We start from the raw sequence: 17,982 nt of genomic DNA, 5'->3' as shown, positions 1-17,982 counted from the left end.
GGTCACTTGATCTATGATAATCATAATTGCCCCGACTAATAAGGGGCTGAAGCGGCAAGCGGGCCGTTGCTTTGGCTTTTAGTCTAATAAGGTTGCGGTTGTGGTTGCGGTTGGGCGCTGGAAGGTGAAGGGTCAACGGTTAGGAAAGGGGAAAGGAAAGAAAAGGAAAGGAAAAAAGGATGAGTTGATGGTGGAGGAGGATTGGTTGAGATGAACCCGTGAGAAAAGGCGAGAGAGAAAAGAGGAGAGGGATCAAGGCTAAATTCTTGCCACTGGACTGACTGGATGGATCATAAATGTGACGATGTTTCGTTCCATCCTTAGGTTGTGCCCAGTTTTGTTGGCTGGCTGTTGGTTGGATTGCATTAGCTTCTTTACTTTAATCTGCAACAACGCCTCTTGTCTTCTATTTCTACAATAACACAAACTACTTGGGTCCATACATCCATCCATCCACTTTGTTTTGGATATCAAGACTGAAGCTATCACGATCAAGGTATGTTGTCATTGCTTGTTGTTTTTGATGCTGGAGCTCAGGTCACTTGAGCTTACTAGGTATTACTCTTGACTTCTTTCCTTTCACTCTCCACATGAGCATCTACCCCACTTGCCTAAACACCACCATCTCCATCCCCCAGACCTTACTCCCTGCCTGTCGTCCACTTTCTTCTTGGCTGAGGATGGGAAGCCAACCTTCAACCCACAACTTCTCACTATCATCCCCCGATCCTAAACCAAACTTATCCTTCTTTAGTAATCTTTAATTCTTTATCATTCTCATCGCCTCTCTCACCATACCAAACATCGCGACTCTCGTCCGTCTTTCCATCCTCCCTATTCTCCTGAAAACCCAATCGGAAATCCTTGCCTCCCTCTCAGCCTAAGGACCTGTCACTGTCGGTTTCATGTTCCTGATTCTCTTCACACGACCAATCCTGAACATGCCACTAAGCCGTTGATGCACTCCCGTCTACCCTTAGCGCTTTCGTCGAATCGGTAGCCGCATCATACTTTCAACCCTTTTTAACTCTCTTCTCAGAGCTTACGAACCAAACGAGATCGCAATCTCTCTTGTCGCATCGCATCCCTTGCATCATATTCCCCGAGGTTGCATTACCTCGCCACCTGCTGCATATTCGCCCAACACCAACAAGCCACACAGCCTGCAGCACGCCCAGAAAGACACCGAAACCCCGCTGGTCAGCTTGTCGCTCGCTCGTCATCGTTCTTTGGATGTTTATATCTCCGTCCCCCAACCTTGCGCCAAGCTTCTAGACGTTCAATTCTCCAACGTCTGCTTCTGCGCCCACTTCTGCAACCTTGAGAGAAGCATCACCATGTTCTAGCCATGAGCACGCAGACCAATACATCGGACTCGGTTCCGCCGCCGCCGCGTCCGATTCGCTTCGTACATAATCAAGGACAACCGCCTTCGAAACGGCGCCGAATAAATGCTGCGTAAGTGTTTTCCGCTTCAGTGCACTTGCCCCTGGCTGTGGTACAACACCAGTCACACGACTCTAGGCCAACACAATACCTGTGTTGCGTGCGGATACTTGAATCGCCATTCTCAAGTCAATTGCGAGGTGCTAACTCCTTTGCGGTTCAGGTGTTTAACATGTCGGAAGCGCAAGACGAGGTGCGCTGGCGAACGACCAGTCTGCTCTACTTGCACTAAGAACGGACACCGATGTTTGGGATATCCCGAAGAAATAAAGAGGGAAGATATCGAGAAATTGCCGTTGGACAAGGCTGGTCACGATCGCGACGAACACGAACATCACAACTACCATGATGAAGATATCAAAGTCGAGAAAGTCCCCGTACAGGTCCAGCGCACACCCGACGCACCCACTCCCCATGTGGCTGTGGAAGCTACAATGTCGCTCGCGAACATGATCGATTCAAAGCACGACACGACAGAAACTCCGAGTGCGCCCTCGCACAACAGCCATCAACCCTCGTCCGTCCCCGCTCAGAATACACCTTCTCCTACAGCTGTACGCAAATCCGAACGACATCGCGTTCCCTACTTCCGATACTTTGGCCCGACTGCCATTGTTCCTGGCTTTAAACAAATGGTAGTTTCTGTGCGCGATCGCAGGCGCTCGACGGCTGGATCAATGGCTGGGACGTCCCCCATGTCAACACATAGCGGAGCGCAAGGAAGTAGCTCAGTTGTTAGCGAAGCGGTTCACGAAGAACTGCCCACCTACGATCCGAACGATCCGGCCCCGGTCCATCCTTTGATCATCAGTCTAGTGAACACCTTTTTTACACAAATGGGTTCCAGTTACCCATTCCTTCGACAAACCAAGTTTCTACGCATGGTGAAAGAAAAGAGGGTTGAACCTATACTTGTCGATTCAATATGCGCTTTATCGGCGAGATTCTCCGACTCTCCCTCCCTTACAAATGGAAACGACAAAATGCCTAGAATGGAACGTGGCTCAGCATTCGCGCAAAGAGCTCGGCAAGCTACTGTTGATACGTTTCCTTGCCCAACAGTTGGCGCTGTGCAAGCGTGTCTACTAATGGCATACGAAGGCTTTGGAGCAGGTCAAGATAGTGCGCTTTGGATGTACCTCGGCCTGGCTATTCGTATGGCTGTGGACTTGGGCTTGCAAAAAGAGGTTGGAGTTCAGTACCATGGCGAGAAGGACGCATTGTATTCTCAGAACTGGGGCCGTCCACCTGTCGATGAAGGAGACTCGGAAGCAAAGGCAGGAGAATCAAGTCACCTGAATCCCCAGGAGCAAAAAGAACTTGTACAAGAACGCATGGATACATTTTGGGCCGTCTTTGTTCTTGATCGGGTCATCTCATCGGGAACGGGTCGTCCTGTGACATTCCGAGATGATGATTTGGAACTCTCGATCCCGGAACCTTTTATTGACCCAGCTACGAACTGGCCAGCTCCATATCCCATTTTTCTGCAGATTATTCACCTTTATGGACGTGTTTGCGACGTTCTCAATAAGGTTCGCAACGCGCAGGATCTCACTAAGGACACCTGGGATAAGCTCGGCGAGATGGAGCATGAGCTGACAAGACTCTACAAGAATTGGGACTGGCGCCTGCAGTTCAATGTGAGCAACTTCAAGGCATATTTGGGAGCAGGCCAAGGCACGACATTCATCTTATTACACTTTTGGTTTCACGCTCTATTCATCATTCTTCATCAGCCGACCCTCCTCACACCCTTTGCTGAGCTTCGCAGCGAGCTTCAGCTGTTACCGGATAGTCGTGAGCTCAGTATGAGCAGTGCGAAAACGATTTGCGATATCTTATCTTTTGCCGACCTGATTGATCCGAAGAGTTTCATCGGGAACCCTTTTACTTGTCAGCCGATCTACATCGCGGCTTGTGCCTTTGTAATGGAGTCGAGTGCCAATGCATCCAGCTCACCCTCGCGAGCCAACTCACCCCCTGGTGCCCAACACACTGCATCAGCGGGTAACAGATCTCGAGATGCGAAATCATCGAGACATTCCCTGTTGGCTTCCGCAGCTAACCAGAACTACCAAAAATGCTTCAATTCTCTACAACAGATTGAACAGTACTGGGGCGGTGCTACGTATATTATCACTGCTCTGGATCAAAGGGCTAAGGGAATCTGGGACTGTGAAACATACACAGCGGAAGAGTATGAAAGCACAAAGGCGCCTCGTAGGGGTAGCAATGGCGCATTGAACAACCCATTTCCCAAATTCGAGAATAAGGCGTCCCCACGGCTGTCAGGGCCTCCTATAGCATGGACCTTGGCAGGAACAGCCAATTCGCCGAATTCCAGCTTGACACTCATGTATCAAAACCGAGATTCGCCAGCTCAAACAGCAGCGCAACCTACGCAGCCAATGCGAGCACCTAGTACACCACCAGGCAATATGATCTTCGACCCTATACGCCAAAGCCTGCCAGATTCGACCAGCATGCTCGCTCCGGCTTACCCCCAACATAACATCTCGGCTGTGAGGCAATCATCTCGCCCTACTGCGCCTCGTCGGACATCGAATCTTTCAGCGACAAGTGGCCAAACGCGACCTACTGTCCAGTTTAACGGGGTGCCTGAGGATAGCGAAAGCCACGATTTCTACACCGGACCTAGGTTCACACCCACAAGCCAGCCTTCGGCTGGATTTGATGCATATAGCGTCTCTCCACCAACGGCAATGGCAGAGAATGGAGTGACTCCAGCCACTACACTCTCTGGAGCTAACAACATGTACTTTGGCCAAAATAACTTCCCATACACTATGCCCTGGGCGAATTCTATGGGTAGCATGGATGGCATTACGTTTGACAGCCAAGATATTGATATTGCTGCTTTGGGGCTGCAGCAGTCAGATATGATGGGCCCTTGGTTAGACTATTTTCCTTCGGACGTGCTAGGTCTGTTAGAGCAGCAACATCCTCACATGGGCCAAGGCGGTCACTGATTTTATTGCTTGGTTCATCGTTGACTCTAGCATGATGTCTATCTTCATCGGCCTTAGACCATATTATGATATACCTGCGAGGCGTCCATACGGTACAGGGGTTTTGGCGTTTATCATGGGAGCAATAAAACAGGGCTGCTATACCACATCGAGATTTCCTGAGTTTGAACTTGGCGCAGTAGGTGTATTTGGCTTATGATCGTTTTTCTGTACATATATATACATGTTACTGGGGGAGTTGCCTGTAAACTAGTGGCAATGTAGGAGCCAGCGGACGGCATCTAAAGATATCACAGATTTTGAGATTGATATAGAAGACCGCGTATGATTGGGTGCTGAAGAATTTCGGCCCCCTTGAACCGCGGTCATAAAAGCAGTATATAAAAAATCGAAATTAGTAATAATGATGAGATCATACAGAGTCTCAAGATACCTAGCTAGCATAATGGGTAACAAAAAGGTTCGTCCATTCAAGATATTCGAAAGTGACCGAACTATTTCGTCTCTTAGGCTTCTGGCAGCCAATTCTTCTGACACCCTGACGCCAGCTCATGCTGATTTAATAAGACGATTTTGGTGATAGATCAGTACAGTACAAATGTGATTACAGTCCGGGTATATGCAACACAAAAGTGAACTACAGCTTTGCCTTGGCATCCTTCAACCACTGCTCATACCAAACCTTTCCGAACTCCATCCTCTCACCCTCCCTCGCCTGCGCCTCATCAAATCTCTTCTCATGCGCCTCCATAGCCGGGCCCTTCATGGTCTCAATCAAACTCGCGTACATCTCCATCTTCAACACGCCGTAAACGCCCGACTTGCTCTTGTCGATAAGCTCCTTCTCTTTGATAAAGCTAAGCAGGTCCTCAACGCCTTGCGGCGCAATGCCGTCAGCGATACCAGCTGCTACAGCGGCTTCACCTGAGAAGCGCTTGGCTTCGAGGACAAGGCTGCGATAAGTCTCGTGGGAGTACTTGACGCGGAACAGAGCTGACATGGCGGGCTTGAGAGGCGCGCCGAAGACAAGCTCGTTAAGGCAGAGGAAGCCACGTGGGGAGGGAGCAAGGCGGTAGTCTTGCGATGTGGCGAGCATAAGGCCGCCTGCGAAAGCGTGTCCGTTCATGAGAGCCACTGTAGGCATAGGGTATCTAGTACAGTCAGACATTGCATGTAATTAGCCGGTAAGTGAGGATCTAAACCTACGTCAAGAAGCGGTTCCAAACATCATACAACAAAGGCCAGAAACCGTCCGTGGCAACAGCATGTTCAAGGTCAAGCCCATTGCTATAAAACTTCTGGATCCCCGAAGTAGTCGCGACAACACCGTGAGGATATCCAAACTCGATGATATCAAGCGCGTTAAGAAAGGCTTTCAGGACAGGCGTAGTGAGACGGTTGTCTGGGGGCGATGTGAGAGTGAGTAGGTACACTCTTGGTGCAGGCTCGGTGCAGGCGAGAGTACCACCTGGGTGGGCACCGCACTGCTCAATGGGGAGTGTGAAAAGTGAAGACATTTTTGAAGATTTGGTTGTTGGTGAGAAGAGGGAGTAAGGGTGGTAGGTATAAGTAATGGATCCAGGATATAAGTAAGAGCGTGGAGACGGCTAGAGGAAACACCTCGGCTCGTTTTGAGGTTGGGGTAGACCCATGGATCTGAGATCATTCTCGGCATGAGATGTCATATGATAGACGGATAACCTGCTATAATAACACTATTTATGATTCTATATGGATCAGAAACCTCTACTGTTGCCTTTCATGCTAATAATGTGTTTATCTGCCTTATATATGCAGTACTTTTTGACTTGCATGTGAACTTGAACAATTAAAGATTCCGGGGTAAAAAGGTACGTATCTCATGATAGGACGGAACGGAACGGTTCCACTTCCCATGACAGCCACGTACCTCAACTAAACCCAACCAATCACTCTCCTCTCTTCAAGATGCCCCACGTTAGCTCCAGCTTTCATTTCATCAGTTCAAAGTCGAACCCCCACCAACCCTTCTTCCCTCTCAAGAAACCTCCAAGAAAGAGAGAGCGCGTAATCATGGCTCGAGACGCCAAAGACAAAGGCTCGATCGTATTCTTTCACCCTGATCTTGGCATCGGTGGTGCAGAGCGTCTTGTCGTAGATGCTGCTGTTGGACTTCAAGAACGTGGGCATCGCGTGGTGATATTTACCAATCATTGCGATCCGAAGCATTGCTTTGATGAATGTCGCGATGGTATATACTTACTCCCTGTTTCTCATACGACACCTACTAAGACACTTTTTTAGGAACCCTCGACGTCCGTGTTCGTGGACAATGGCTCATCCCCATGTCCATCCTCTCCCGCTTCACAATCCTCTGCGCCATCCTCCGTCACGTCCATCTCCTAATCCACATAGCTCTTACCGGCGAACTACATGCTCTGAACCCGCGCGCCTTCATCGTAGACCAACTCTCCGCCGGTCTTCCTCTGATACGCTATATCGCCCCTGCCACTCCGATCCTCTTCTACTGTCATTTCCCCGATCTTCTCCTTGCGCAAGGCCGCGAGTCTGCTCTGAAGCGCCTGTACCGACGCCCGTTTGACTGGCTTGAAGAATGGACCATGGGCTTCGCGAGTGCTGTAGCGGTGAACTCGGGGTTTACAAAGGGTATCGTGAACCAGACATGGCCGAACCTCAAGAAGCGCACTGAGACTAAAGTGGTTTATCCTTGTGTGGATACTGAGGTTAAGGAGAAGGAAGATGTTGGTGATGGAGATATTCCATTCAAGGGAGAAAAGGTCATTTTGAGTATCAACCGTTTCGAAAGGAAGAAAGATATCGGACTTGCGATCAAGGCCTTTGCTGCTATTCCTGAAGCTGAGCGCAAAGGCTGCCGACTCATCCTAGCAGGTATACTACCCTCAAGTCTCATGCTCTAATATTCTTGCGATACTGACTATCATGCAGGCGGCTACGATCCTCGTGTTTCCGAAAATGTCCAATACCACGCCGAACTCGAAGCTCTCGCCTCCTCCCACGGTCTCGAGCACCTCACCACCAAGACCCTCATAACCGCTCTATCAGCACCGGCTTCGGTCCCCGTTCTCTTCCTCCTCTCGATCCCCAACTCTCTCAAAGCATCGCTTCTTCGTTCCGCCCGCGTTCTTCTCTACACACCCAAGAACGAGCACTTCGGTATCGTTCCCCTCGAAGCCATGCTCGCCCGAACCCCTGTTCTAGCCGCCAACTCGGGCGGGCCTGTTGAGACTATCGTAGACGGTGAAACAGGATGGTTGCGATCACCGGATGATGTAGATGAGTGGGCCAAGGTTGTGCGTCAGGCACTGAAACTCAATGACGTTGAGGTAAAAACTATGGGAGACAAGAGCGAAGCAAGAGTCAAGGATATGTTTGGACGGGGGCAGATGGCCAAGCGATTTGACGACATCCTGGGCGATATCGTGGATAAGAAGTCTTCTGCATCCTCAGTGCGAACGATCGTCAATGTCGTTGGAGTCTTTGGCGTCTGCCTTCTGGGCTTGGTAATTTCAGTGCTTCTTACTCGTATGGAAGGTCAAGATACGCCTTCAGAATCCGCAGCTTAATCGAAAGACACATATCATGAGGATATTGTGCTAGAAATCTGTTAGATATAGACATCTACTGCTGCTTGTAATATATCACAACTTTCATTCCAGCATCAAATGGTCACATGCGATGTTCATGACTTGGCAGATTCAAGCGGCTGTTTATTATCGATGTCTTGTGCTCAACACTCGACACATATCCTCGAGACCTAGAATATGTCCAACAAGAAAAGCAACATATTTCCTCCCTATATCTATATAAATGCATCAAAGCCCCTGACTCATCCCAACAGGCTGGTGAATCACCAGCATGAAAAATGGAAGGAGCCATGCTTTGTGCTCCTCCTCAACTGTCTCCAATATGTAAACAATGTGTCCGTGTACACAAGACTGGCTTCCGGCGACACGATACTTTCTGGGCCCCTGCCTTTGTTCAACACGTCTTCGTCTTAAACTCATCGCCATTCATTCCATCTCATGACCCATCATTATGTTCATTTCCTCATTCGAACATCCGTCAATCAACTCTCGTCCCACCCAGAAGCAACTTCCCATCCCCAAAACGACGCGGGGGTAAATGTTTATAGCAATTGAGCCGCCCATGATATGCCATAATAGCAATGCAGTAGAAATCCCTCTCTGGGATTGAAGAAACGGTCTAGTAACAAGAAAAACACCTGATATGATCCTGGCCTCATATATATAACGGGGGCCTAATTCTGGAGAACTCTTCTCCAAACAGCTGACAAGGCAGCTCAACCCATAACAAAAAGAATCAATGCTTATCTAGCATCTGACAAAGTATGTGAAAAGAGAAATAGAAAGAACTTGGTAAATGTTGCCACGAAACGGGGAAGGGTATCATGGTTCATAGTGCGACGTCCCCTCGTCACCATATGTAGAGGTAGGCACTTTCTTGGCAGTCTCGGTGCTTGCAATGCTAATGTTGGTATCGCGTCTCTTGGGAGGATAGCACGCTGCAGGTCGTTGTGTGCTTTGTATTGGCTTCTTCTTCGACTTGGCCATCAGGAGTATCCCATCATCACTGCCATCGTCGTCGGACTCATCATCCACAGGTCGCGCAACGGGCGTACTCGTCACGGAGTTTCGTGCGCTACCCTCGAGGTGTACAGCAAGGGAACCGCTGTCCATGGCAGAAGGGTGACCATAAACCTGATCGATAGGAAAGCCATCGGATTCCTTGTCGAATCCTGGTGGCGTCAGACTATCGGTAGTCTCGAGCAATTCAGGATGGGCGCTGACAATGCCTGGTTTGCAAAGGAGCTCAGCTTCCATATCGGCTGAGACAGAGCTGGCACCACTTAGTAGAGCCGGCAAGGAGGGGTCGGACTGGAATGCCAGCATTCTCTCCGAGGTGCTAGCCGTTGAAGGGAGTGCCGAAACGGGGCTGGTAACTTCACTTGGGCTGGTTGAAGGTGTGGCCAAAGCCTCCATGGAATCTATGCTTGAAGACTTTGTAGTAGGCATGGTGTCTGCACGAGGGAGAGGCTCATCTCGATCCCATTCCTCTTGAATAGGCGATGGTGGGCAGGAGAAGCTAATATGCTCTGATTGCGGTCGGTCGCATCGCCGTATGCAAAGTTCTTCCGAATGACGAGGAGGTGTTGTTCTGGTGATGGGAGCGCTGTCCATTCTCTGCAAAGATCGAGGTCTGGTCCTGGTGGACGTATGTGCGTCGGCAGAATGTGTCGATTCTGAATGGCTGTGGCGATGTCCGGCGGCTGCAGCAGCAGCAATTGATGAAGATAGAAGCGATGCCTCAAGCCGCCTGTGGTGTGAGATCTTTCCCAAGTCAACAGACTTCACGGGCTGTCGTCCATGTCGAGTGGGTAGTTGAACACTGCCAGGGGCAACTGTGGTATTCACACCCACCTTGGGCTCAGCACGCTTGTCAGAATTGGAAAAGAGCCCGCGATCGACAGATTTTGATCGAGAGCTTTCATCCATTGTGTCCATGGGATTCATATCACGAGTCTTGCGAATGGTCTCAGCTCCAGAGTCTTCTTGTGAATCAGCTTGACTGGCGAAGCTCGGGGTTGTAGGTGTAGTCTGAGAAATGGGCACATTGCTGCCAAAGTGGAAGAAGTGCTGTGTAGTTTTGCTATGTCCATGGCTGTGTGCATGGCGATGGAATGGCCACAACGAGGCTGCCGAGACAGACTTTTCGGGTTCACGGTGAGACTCACTTTCACTGTGAGCATGAGCATGCCCCCGGTAAACGCCAGCTTCAGGAAGGACCGTTGCTAGAGGGTCGTAGATGACAGATTCGGGTTGAGGGCTAGCTGTCGTGCTGACTGAAAGGGGATGTTCGGGTGCGGCAGAAGCATCACGCATCGCAATCGCAAAATAGTCATCCGGACGAAGGCTCTTGCGTCGGTTGTCACGGTATTGTTGGTGAGGAGTCGGAGGTCCGTTGTTGCACATACTGACACTGTCACCGGCGGAGCTAGTGGCACTACTGTTGGCTCGACGTCGCGTTTTGCTATCACTTCGTTCAACCAGGGGGTGCATTACCTTGCCTACAGCTTTCTTAACCACTGAGCGAGCACGCTCCAGAAAGGTAAGAGGCACAACAGCGGAGGACATTTCCCTCTCGTCGACTTGGATTTTGCGACCTGATGAAGGGCGGGCAGGATCAGTATCATCGAGCCAGCCGATAGGGTTCGCCATGTCTTGGACGACCCATGGGTGGCGCTTGATATCTCGCAGTCGAATACGCCTTTCCGGGTTCTTGGTGAGCATCTGTCGCAAGAGATCAATAAGGAGATTGTCGACGTCCTCATAAACCAAATCATTGTCGTCACGATAGGGGTGAGTGTTCTGTCGCTTGTAAAGGGATGTAGCAGCTGGTGAGGTGGAAGGATGAACGGGCAGTAACCGGCGCTTAGGGATATAAACCTCTTCCGTGGCAATCTTACGGAACATCTGGAACTCATCCTCGGCAAGGAAGGGGATTCGGGCGTAGATCAGACAGTAAAGGGTGACACCGAGAGACCACACATCGATCTGTTCAGAAACCTTTGGCTGTTCTGTGTCCAAATCGGTGTAGCACAACTCGGGAGCGAAGAAGGCAGGTGTTCCAACAGTTTTGGCGAGTTCGAGATCGTCGTCGAAGTCCTTGGCTTCGGACTCTGACACAGTGTCGTCGAATTCGCCGTCACGGATAGGTCGGCCGAAGTAGGAAACGCCAAAGTCAGAGATCTTGACACGGTGATCCTTACTCCATAAGAGATTCGCCGGCTTGATATCACGATGGACAACACCCTGATAGTGTAGATACTCTAATCCTAGTACTGTGTCCCTGAATGTCGAACGAGCTTGGTCGAATGTGAAGCATGGAACGTAAGAAAAGTCGTCCGAAAAGGGGTCGTGTTGTTGAGGATTGAAGTCAAGAGACGACATATGAGAAATAATGGAGTCGGCCATACTAGGAGAGCGACCGCGGAAGCCCTCATCCATATATGGACCATACATGGTACCGTCCAAAGCAGTGCTGGAGGTAGGGTTGGATCGAAGGCCTAGAGGGGTTTCCATGTCGTCTTCCCAGTTGACGAATTCATCGGGGTCTTCTACTGCGCGTGTTGATGAAACAACAGAGCGTGATCGAGAATGTCTCCTTGGCTCTTCACGGAATGTCTGTCGAGAAGCAGGTCGAGATGGCGGGCCATCACTCATGGCGAAATCTTGCATTGACCGGGACTGACTTCCCAGGCTACTGCTCGGCTCGTCAGCTCCGCCGTTCTCGAAACTCCAGTTCATCTGGCCAGGGTAGTTTTGAGCCATCTTGGCTCGCTTCATCTGCTTCACGGCTTGGCGGTGCTCAAGAAGCTGCTCGTAGCGATCCTCTTCGGGGGTGGGAAGCTCGCCTCGCATCTCGCGTTCTATGCGTCGTCGTTCGTACAGACAGATGTGAGGGAGGCCTTTCTTTCGCCATACGACTTCTCCAAGTTCTACATGTTCGAGAACCATGTAGATTTTCTTTAGTTCAGGGTCGTCGATGACTTCGAGGAGGGCGACTACGTTGGGATGGCGAATTTTCTTCAAGATGGCAATTTCCTTCTTCGTCTTGTCTTGGGGGGACTTTGCCGTAACCTTTCCGAGACGTCGCTTCTTAGAAAAACGTGGAATAATCTTGATGGCCACATTTTCACCCGTCTCGAGGTTCCGGGCCAGCTTGACCTTGCCGTGCATGCCACGGCCAATTTCTTCGATCACTTCATATTGGTTGATAAGTTTCCGGCCCGTAGCGGTATCTGAATCAATGAGCGCCTTGTGCGTCCTGTTGACAAATCAGTTAGTGTCTGAGAAGTGTAACGACCAGTGCATGCCAGGCTCCCTGGCCATTCCCCCGCCATAGGCGAACGAAGCCGATTAGAAGCGGGACGAGTGAAACCATTGAAAGCTGGGAGGCCATATTTCCAAAACAATTTCTCATGCTTACTCTCTAACTTTGTGCATCTGCAGAGGATGCAGTAGTGGACTCTGTGCATAATTTGGAGGCGTGTTGTTCTCGGAAACAGAGGTGACGAGGTTTTGTCGGGAGGCCGAAGGGCTGAAGAGGCCTGGGGAGGACATCGGTGTACTGTTTGCCGTCCTCAAAGGCATAGAAGAAGAGGAGGGGAGATGGGTATGCAGCGGCGGGGTTCCCCGGTTCGTCGACGAGAGGGAGGTGGACGACTGTTGCTGCGATAGTGACTTGTGATGATGGCGGTGGGAGTGGTGGTGATGGTGGTTGTGGTAGTACTGTGAGGAATCCATGATGGGAGAGATTGTTGTAGCGGCCGTAGTCGCCTCGACATGCTGGAGGGGATCGCAGACTCGCAACGGCGGGCCTTGAGTAGTTGGAGTCACGACGGACGTGAAGAAAGATCGATCTATAGTACCATTGTCGCGTATATAGAAGGCAGCGAAGATCGAGTCCAAGGATCGGGGTCGAACAAGTAAGTAAGAAGTGAGTTGAGGTGCGAGAGATTTGGTGAGGAAAGATGAGATGGAGACTAGACTAGTTAACAGTGAAATAAGATGGACAAAACAGTAGAGCAAGTGGAGCGGTGCAATGAGAGAACAGGTCTTGTGTTTTTGGGGGGGTGGATTTTTTTAGTTGGTGTTGGACCCATTTGGTGATGATGGAGGTGGGCATGGAATTGCAAGTGGGAAATGCACAGTGTCCGTGTCTTTTTCTTTCCATGTTGTGTGGTTCGTAGTGGCGACCATAAGAGAGAGCAGCCAGTGGCTACAACCACCCAAGTCGACTTGATAGTGGTACCAATCTGGTAAGTCCCTACCGTGCGAGGACTGGAGGCTCTGGGCTGGGCAAACTGGGGTCTGTGCTTCGACCCATGGCGCCATGCTTCCCTTTCTGCTCTCTCGCACTCTGTCTCTCCCTCACCATCTTCAGATCAACCCTGGACCATGAGAGATAGCATCTGTTACGCACACGACCCTTGACTATGCAGATTCACCCCTCTCCTCTCCTCGCCTCTCCACCTCGCTCAAGAATCTCCCTGTCAGTAGCGGCCACCGTCCAGCGTCACCAGAATACAACACACACACATGTGTCCGTTCCGTTTTCGCTCAAGCCGACCGAGCTTTCTTTCGTTGTCCCCAGCAGAAAAGAAGATTATTGCCAGCACAACAAGTTCATAAACCGCGCATCTACGTAGCTGATATCGATTAAGTGCAGCCTGACGCTTAACTCTGTAAGGTACCGTCTTTTCATTAGGTATCTATCGCCTCACCTAACTTGTCACCGTCTTTGCTCGAAAAGCCAAGTCCGTCCAGGTACAGGAGGGTGTGAATATACTAACCTTACTCCCCAACCGCCGCCATCCTCACTCTTTCTGTGACGGCGATGTCTGCTTCTGCTGGGCTGCGGAGTGGACCGGCCGCCTTCAAGGATCCGGCCCCTGCTCGTTCGTCCACCCGCTCCGTTCCTCGCTCGCTGGCACACATCGTTTCGTTACCCTCGTCGTCGCTGTTACCGCTGCCGTGTTAATCTCGTTCGCCAAAAAACAAACATAGATGAGGTTATCTTGAAACGCATCTGAGCTAGGCTCGTCATGCGATGCAATTTGTTATGGTCAAACCACCACTAGTCAGAAGCGAGGCTCTGGGCTGGCTCAACCAGCAAGGAATCGGCCAAGCGAGTACAGCATTGAGCATCTCCTGGTCTGGTCCGAAAGGTCTTGGCAACGCTTGGGCTTGCTAGGAGAGCAGCAGAGAGCTTCTGGCTTGACGATTTGTAGCGTACTCTGCAGATGGAGTGACACCGTAAGGATATTGACATTGGATAAGAAAAATCCCGGTTTGTTCAATCAGATCCCTGGCGCACTGTGGCTCGATGGGGGGGATTGTACAGTATGTACAGTATGTTAACATGCGATAATAATCATGAAGGTACATACCTGGTGCGGTCGACCTGAGTTGTGATGGTGGTGATGCTCACTCGTTCACTACCTTGCACTTTTGAGCGCTCAAAACACAAATCGAAAAGTGATAGATCCATGCCCGACGTCCTGCGCCGTCGCCGATAGCTGACGCAATGGAGACAGCCCGGAAACTCGAGCAAGCAGGCCTGTAAGCGATTGCGGGTCAAAAGTGCGGGAGGCGGTGATGCTGTCGAAGAAGTGGATTCCTCAAGATACTCAAGTTGTCCGTATGGCAGAACGATGACTCGTACTGTGAAAGGGTGCTTCTGTATGCGGTCTCGAGCACATGTCAACGCAAGCAACTGCTAGATGACGCCTAACAGTACTGTACGCACACTGCTCCCGAACGGTACACAAGTTTGTACCGGTAATGCCGGTGGAGTAGCGTTCTGATGGAGACAGAAAGTTAAGTTTATGGTACCTTACCTTACCAGGTCATGATGCATCAATCAAGCAGCCGAAGCCTTGGAACAATCCATGATTCTGTGGGAGTTTCGAGGCGATTCCTCGAGCAGATCACTTCGGCTGTTGTGCTTGCGTTACAAAGTTGAGCGATCATCATAATCCTGAAGCTTGTCACGTCCACCTCAGGCTTGAGAGAATGAATGTGTCGATAAGATAACAACAAGCAACCAATTGGCGAAAGCATGAGCAATCATGGCAGCCAGCCAATGGTAGTTTACCATTTGACACTTCCATGTGTCTGCAAATCCTCAACTCATCAGATTCGCTCGCGTTGGGGTTCGGTGGCTTGGCTAGGCCTTGTCGTGTCTTTTGGCTGGACCCATCTGCTGGGGACACCAGTTTGTCCCCCTGTCCCAGCTACGATAAGATCCGCGTCTTTGAATGCAGGTTCTTTTTCTCTATCTTGCTTGCTTTTTTTTTTCCTCTGCTCTTCGGCTGTGCACTCCGTTACCTTGGTCAGCCTAGGGCATCCTGACTTAGCCATGTCTCGCCTTCTGATTTTGATAGTCAATAGCTTAGAACTTTAAAGGCCTCATTTCAAAGATACATACGACGGAAGTTGTCCATGCCGTATCAGCGTATCTCATCACCTCACATCGAAAGCCGGCCGGCGTCTTTCTACTACGCCGCCGCCCTAGACGCCGTCTGCGTCACAGCTGCAGGACCAAATGGCAGCCAGTCTAATTCGAGTTCCCTTTGTATGGCAGGGATACGGTACCAAGTCAGGATGTCTCTTTTATTTTTATTTTTATTTTATTTTTGGCCTATATTCCTACCACTCGTATATGGCTGGCTGGCTGGCTGGCAGCGGGGTGAGGTGAGGCTTTACGAAAACGGGTGATGCTCGCGTGCCAATCGAGGTTTCAGTCGAAAACGTTCAATATTGAAGGTAGGTGTCATGGAAAGCTGTTGACTTTGACGAAGAACATATTCCTGTCGAGAAAAACGGGTTGTGAGCAGATAGAACTGGATGATTGTGAATAATTGTGCTACGTCGTGCAGCGGTTGAATGACATGCGGTTGCCAAGATCAACAGTACGGCCGAAGATAGACTTCATTCTACCATGCACAACGACGAACTAACAAGTTCGCTGTGTCGATCAAAATCGGCATTTCTTCCTTGCCCCTTTTTTATTTCCAACCTCCGGGCTTCAGGTACGTTGTTTGAATCATGCTATCTCTGAATCACATGCATTCCTTGGAAGTTTGAGTTGGAACTGGAACATGTCTTCCGTATGTAGGTCATAGATACAACATCAACCAATGCTTGGTCAGAAGCTTTGTTGTTCAATTCATTGGTAAATGACTCGCCACGACGATTTCTCCGTCGGTTTCACTCCCGTACTTGCTAAAGGCAAGGTAATCTACTAAGTACCTATTGCTTTTATTTGATCGACCCTGGTATTTTAGCGCCTCTGTCTTGTTTGCACTTTGCTGTATCTGCATGTAAATGCACAAGGCCGGCATTCGGCCCCCGCCGGTCGTTCCTCCGTGTTTGAGGGCATTGCATGGATATCGTAGCCTCAAAACTTCCCTTCATCCTGTCTGGGATCAATAACAAAGGGTAGCCATAGGTTAGGTGGTCCAACTGTAGTATTAGATTATCACTAAGACACTATCGCTGGATGAAGACATCATGATGAGAACTAACTTGGAGTCGCACTCACCTTTGTGATGCCAGTGTTGCTACCCCAGAGTACCTGGGAATTAATTCCCGCGGGATATGTACGGGACCCTTCCCTTCCCTTGCTTCCTTCTTTCTTCAATTGCAACTGCAACTGCAACTGCGTACCTGACCTATCGAGCTACCTGCCGTAGCTGCACCTTCCCCGCCACACTACGGAGATTTGCATCCACTTCCAATACTCTCTTGTGGGTTGAGTCTTGACCGAGCTCTTTCCCCATGTTCAATTTCGAGATCTCGAACATCAGGCATCATCACAATACCGCCCAGAGGCCCAATCTAATACAACCTCGTCGCCAGATCACAGCCTACTAGCCGCTAGCATGGGCAAGAATGCACACCTCGATCTCTTTTGGGAATTTAAGCGGCAGTCACGCCCATTATCACTTGACCGTGACAGTGAGCTAGCGATTTAGTCACCACCAGCGTCTGAGACGGTCAACATGCAGCCAACATACAAGACATCCAAACAATCTGGACCGCCAAGACTTGCAGCAAAAAAGCGTCAAAGCCCTGAAAACCGATAAGGAACCGACATATCGGCGAGATGCTACTATACTCCAGCTCCTGGGTGGTTCAGACTGATGCATCTCAGGAAGCAACATATTTGATGTCTCAAAACGCCCTGACCAAAGGAACAGGGGTCTTAATAGGCAAATCTCCCCTCACATGGAGTTATTTGGTCGTTTTCTTGCATTTCCAAGATGTCCCCGGCCGGAATTGACACTCAGCGCCTCGATTAGGAGTATGAGCAGATCATCAACACCCACTTCTATCAGGCTATCTGCAAAAACCACGAGATGTGGGCATGTTCTCTAAAACATTGCCGGTAATTATACTGTCGTACAACATGGAACCACTTGCCGACTCTGCAGTTGCACCAGCAATTAAAGATGGCCCCATTCGAATTCAAGATCCCCGAAGTTGAACCTTCGTCAATTGGGTAATTTTCCCCGCGAGAAGAGACAAACTGTTCCATGGAACGAGACAGGGGCCCAAGTGCATCCAAATCAAGGGAGTTTGTGGCTCCGACGCTAAAAAACCACTCTCACGACCATCAAGGCTTCAACACCGGCCCGGCTCGGACGATGAGCGGAGCACCGAGCGGGCCTGCCTGCCCTTGGGGAAAGCGCTGGGCAATGGAACACCACCAAGGGTTCGTCACCAGCTTGACAGGGGGTCAAGGCAGGGGTTGCAACTACGTATTGCCTATTCAACCTCTATCTTGTTGTTATCGCAGTTTTCCATAGAGCGGCTGACACAATGTCAGCGGCGCCTTACTTGTGCCCTCCTGACGGCTTGAATAACTGACGTCTCGTACCTTTTGGTTGGACCGTCAATTGAGTATGAAACTCGGCTGCGATGGCGTTTTTCAAATG

The 17,982-nt window shown here is 50.2% G+C and overlaps 5 protein-coding genes across 5 annotated transcripts; 3 read left to right on the top strand and 2 right to left on the bottom strand.

The window, feature by feature from the left end:
• Positions 1–901: 901 nt before the first annotated feature.
• Positions 902–4,641, top strand: B0J16DRAFT_172353 (fungal-specific transcription factor domain-containing protein). Its single transcript, XM_046122434.1, has 2 exons — positions 902–1,458; positions 1,610–4,641. The coding sequence occupies exons 1-2, from the start codon at positions 1,349–1,351 to the stop codon at positions 4,437–4,439; spliced, it is 2,940 nt and encodes a 979-aa protein (XP_045980082.1). The 5' UTR covers positions 902–1,348; the 3' UTR covers positions 4,440–4,641.
• A 261-nt stretch (positions 4,642–4,902) lies between these two features.
• Positions 4,903–6,009, bottom strand: B0J16DRAFT_417161 (ClpP/crotonase-like domain-containing protein). Its single transcript, XM_046133658.1, has 2 exons — positions 5,646–6,009; positions 4,903–5,590 (listed from the first exon to the last, which is right to left on the bottom strand). Exons 1-2 carry the CDS (start codon positions 5,954–5,956, stop codon positions 5,077–5,079), a joined length of 825 nt encoding a protein of 274 aa, XP_045980081.1. The 5' UTR covers positions 5,957–6,009; the 3' UTR covers positions 4,903–5,076.
• A 428-nt stretch (positions 6,010–6,437) lies between these two features.
• Positions 6,438–8,119, top strand: B0J16DRAFT_374525 (uncharacterized protein). Its single transcript, XM_046130611.1, has 3 exons — positions 6,438–6,669; positions 6,723–7,328; positions 7,386–8,119. The coding sequence occupies exons 1-3, from the start codon at positions 6,492–6,494 to the stop codon at positions 8,021–8,023; spliced, it is 1,422 nt and encodes a 473-aa protein (XP_045980080.1). The 5' UTR covers positions 6,438–6,491; the 3' UTR covers positions 8,024–8,119.
• Positions 8,120–8,866: 747 nt separating this feature from the next.
• Positions 8,867–12,784, bottom strand: B0J16DRAFT_271934 (uncharacterized protein; the record flags this gene model as incomplete). The annotated part of the gene is made up of 2 exons (XM_046123595.1): positions 8,867–12,305; positions 12,468–12,784. The coding sequence occupies 2 exons, from the start codon at positions 12,782–12,784 to the stop codon at positions 8,867–8,869; spliced, it is 3,756 nt and encodes a 1,251-aa protein (XP_045980079.1).
• A 2,281-nt stretch (positions 12,785–15,065) lies between these two features.
• Positions 15,066–16,216, top strand: B0J16DRAFT_347075 (uncharacterized protein). Its single transcript, XM_046128522.1, has one exon. It carries the CDS (start codon positions 15,102–15,104, stop codon positions 15,444–15,446), a length of 345 nt encoding a protein of 114 aa, XP_045980078.1. The 5' UTR covers positions 15,066–15,101; the 3' UTR covers positions 15,447–16,216.
• Positions 16,217–17,982: the final 1,766 nt, after the last annotated feature.

This window comes from Fusarium flagelliforme, assembly GCF_020744385.1.
Source record: "Fusarium flagelliforme strain FIESC 12 MPI-CAGE-AA-0113 chromosome Unknown B0J16scaffold_6, whole genome shotgun sequence".
NCBI classification, from domain to species: domain Eukaryota; kingdom Fungi; phylum Ascomycota; class Sordariomycetes; order Hypocreales; family Nectriaceae; genus Fusarium; species Fusarium flagelliforme.
This window is presented reverse-complemented; position numbering and strand designations above follow the sequence as displayed.

Excerpts from the sequence above, each read along its gene's own strand:
- B0J16DRAFT_172353 (XM_046122434.1), top strand. The coding sequence starts at position 1,349 with ATGAGCACGCAGACCAATACATCGGACTCGGTTCCGCCGCCGCCGCGT. Across the intron at positions 1,459-1,609 it reads CGGCGCCGAATAAATGCTGC|GTGTTTAACATGTCGGAAGC; the intron begins GTAAGTGTTTTC and ends TTTGCGGTTCAG.
- B0J16DRAFT_417161 (XM_046133658.1), bottom strand. The coding sequence starts at position 5,956 with ATGTCTTCACTTTTCACACTCCCCATTGAGCAGTGCGGTGCCCACCCA. Across the intron at positions 5,591-5,645 it reads GTTTGGAACCGCTTCTTGAC|ATACCCTATGCCTACAGTGG; the intron begins GTAGGTTTAGAT and ends TGACTGTACTAG.
- B0J16DRAFT_374525 (XM_046130611.1), top strand. The coding sequence starts at position 6,492 with ATGGCTCGAGACGCCAAAGACAAAGGCTCGATCGTATTCTTTCACCCT. Across the intron at positions 6,670-6,722 it reads CTTTGATGAATGTCGCGATG|GAACCCTCGACGTCCGTGTT; the intron begins GTATATACTTAC and ends ACACTTTTTTAG. Across the intron at positions 7,329-7,385 it reads CTGCCGACTCATCCTAGCAG|GCGGCTACGATCCTCGTGTT; the intron begins GTATACTACCCT and ends ACTATCATGCAG.
- B0J16DRAFT_347075 (XM_046128522.1), top strand. The coding sequence starts at position 15,102 with ATGAGCAATCATGGCAGCCAGCCAATGGTAGTTTACCATTTGACACTT.